Source organism: Helobdella robusta, assembly GCF_000326865.2.
Source record: "Helobdella robusta unplaced genomic scaffold HELROscaffold_8, whole genome shotgun sequence".
In the NCBI taxonomy this organism is placed as follows: domain Eukaryota; kingdom Metazoa; phylum Annelida; class Clitellata; order Rhynchobdellida; family Glossiphoniidae; genus Helobdella; species Helobdella robusta.
In genome coordinates this window covers 4,687,776-4,688,888 of record NW_008705459.1, presented here as the reverse complement: position 1 = coordinate 4,688,888, position 1,113 = coordinate 4,687,776, and the positions used below count along the sequence as shown (strand labels likewise).

The 1,113-nt window shown below is 28.9% G+C and overlaps 1 protein-coding gene across 1 annotated transcript in view; it reads left to right on the top strand.

Annotated features, from left to right (window-relative positions):
• The window catches only part of HELRODRAFT_165787 (hypothetical protein), a gene marked incomplete at both ends in the record, with an annotated part of 5,615 nt that overhangs the window by 1,291 nt on the left and 3,211 nt on the right, over positions 1–1,113 (top strand). The window contains one exon of the mRNA XM_009032287.1: positions 61–62. Coding sequence (XP_009030535.1) covers positions 61–62 — 2 coding nt within the window. The remainder of the gene's footprint in view (positions 1–60; positions 63–1,113) is intronic.

Here is a 1,113-nt window from a genome sequence, read left to right as displayed (position 1 = left end):
AATATATTATCGTAACTTTTGACTCGAACGATAAAAAATCACCCTCCATCTCCCCTCCAGAAGTAAGCTCCTTGTTCGACCGTTGAAAGTGAGCGAAGGCCGTTATATTTATTCTAGTTATATGTATCAAACAGTATCTTATTGAACAAAATAGTATCATAAAATGAATAAAGATACTTTTTTTAATTTAAAAAATTCTCAATTTGATTTCATTGCGACATCGATGATGATGATGATTGTGACCTGACTAATTAAAAAACATCAAATAAAATTTATAATAAATTATAAATTTGAACTGCGTGCCCACATATGTAGCACTGATTACTGTTGCGTTTATAATGAATTTATATACTATATATACAAAGCGAGCAAAATTTTAATATAAAAGCGCTTATAAATCTATGCATATTAGCTCAGCTTGGCTCCACTCGGCTTGGAATTGGATGTTAAGCAAGGTGTGGTCTTAAACTATTTGGAATTCTTCCAGAAAAATTTGCGCACATATGTAGCACTGATTAAGACTGTTGCGTTTATAAGGAATTTTTATACTATATATATAAAGCGAGCATAATTTTATTATAAAAGCGCTTATAAATCTATGCATAATGGCTCAGCTTAGCTCGGCTTGGCTTGGAATCGGATGTTAAGCAAGGTGTGATCTCAAACTATTTTGAATTCTCCCCGAAAATTTTGAACTGCGGCGTACATATGTAGCATTGATTACTGTTGCAATTATAATGAATTTATATATATATATATATATATATATATATATATATATATTTAGGAACGAGGTTTTCAGAAATGCAAATTTCATTGAAATTGTTTGCCCATTTTGCATTAATTAACTTCTTTATATAGAATTTATAATATTTATATATATATATATATATATAAAGTAACTAGAATCCATGTATACAAATAATTAATAAGATTATATGTTTTATATAAAAAGCAATATAGCAGATTCAACCAGCCAATCAGAAAATTTCGAAGGCGTTCGTTCGATGACGTCAATTTAGTACTGTTGGCATTGTGGTTAAGACTGTATAATACTGTAGTACATACATTAAATAAGTTTTTTACTGATGTGAATGATTGAAATGGTGAAAA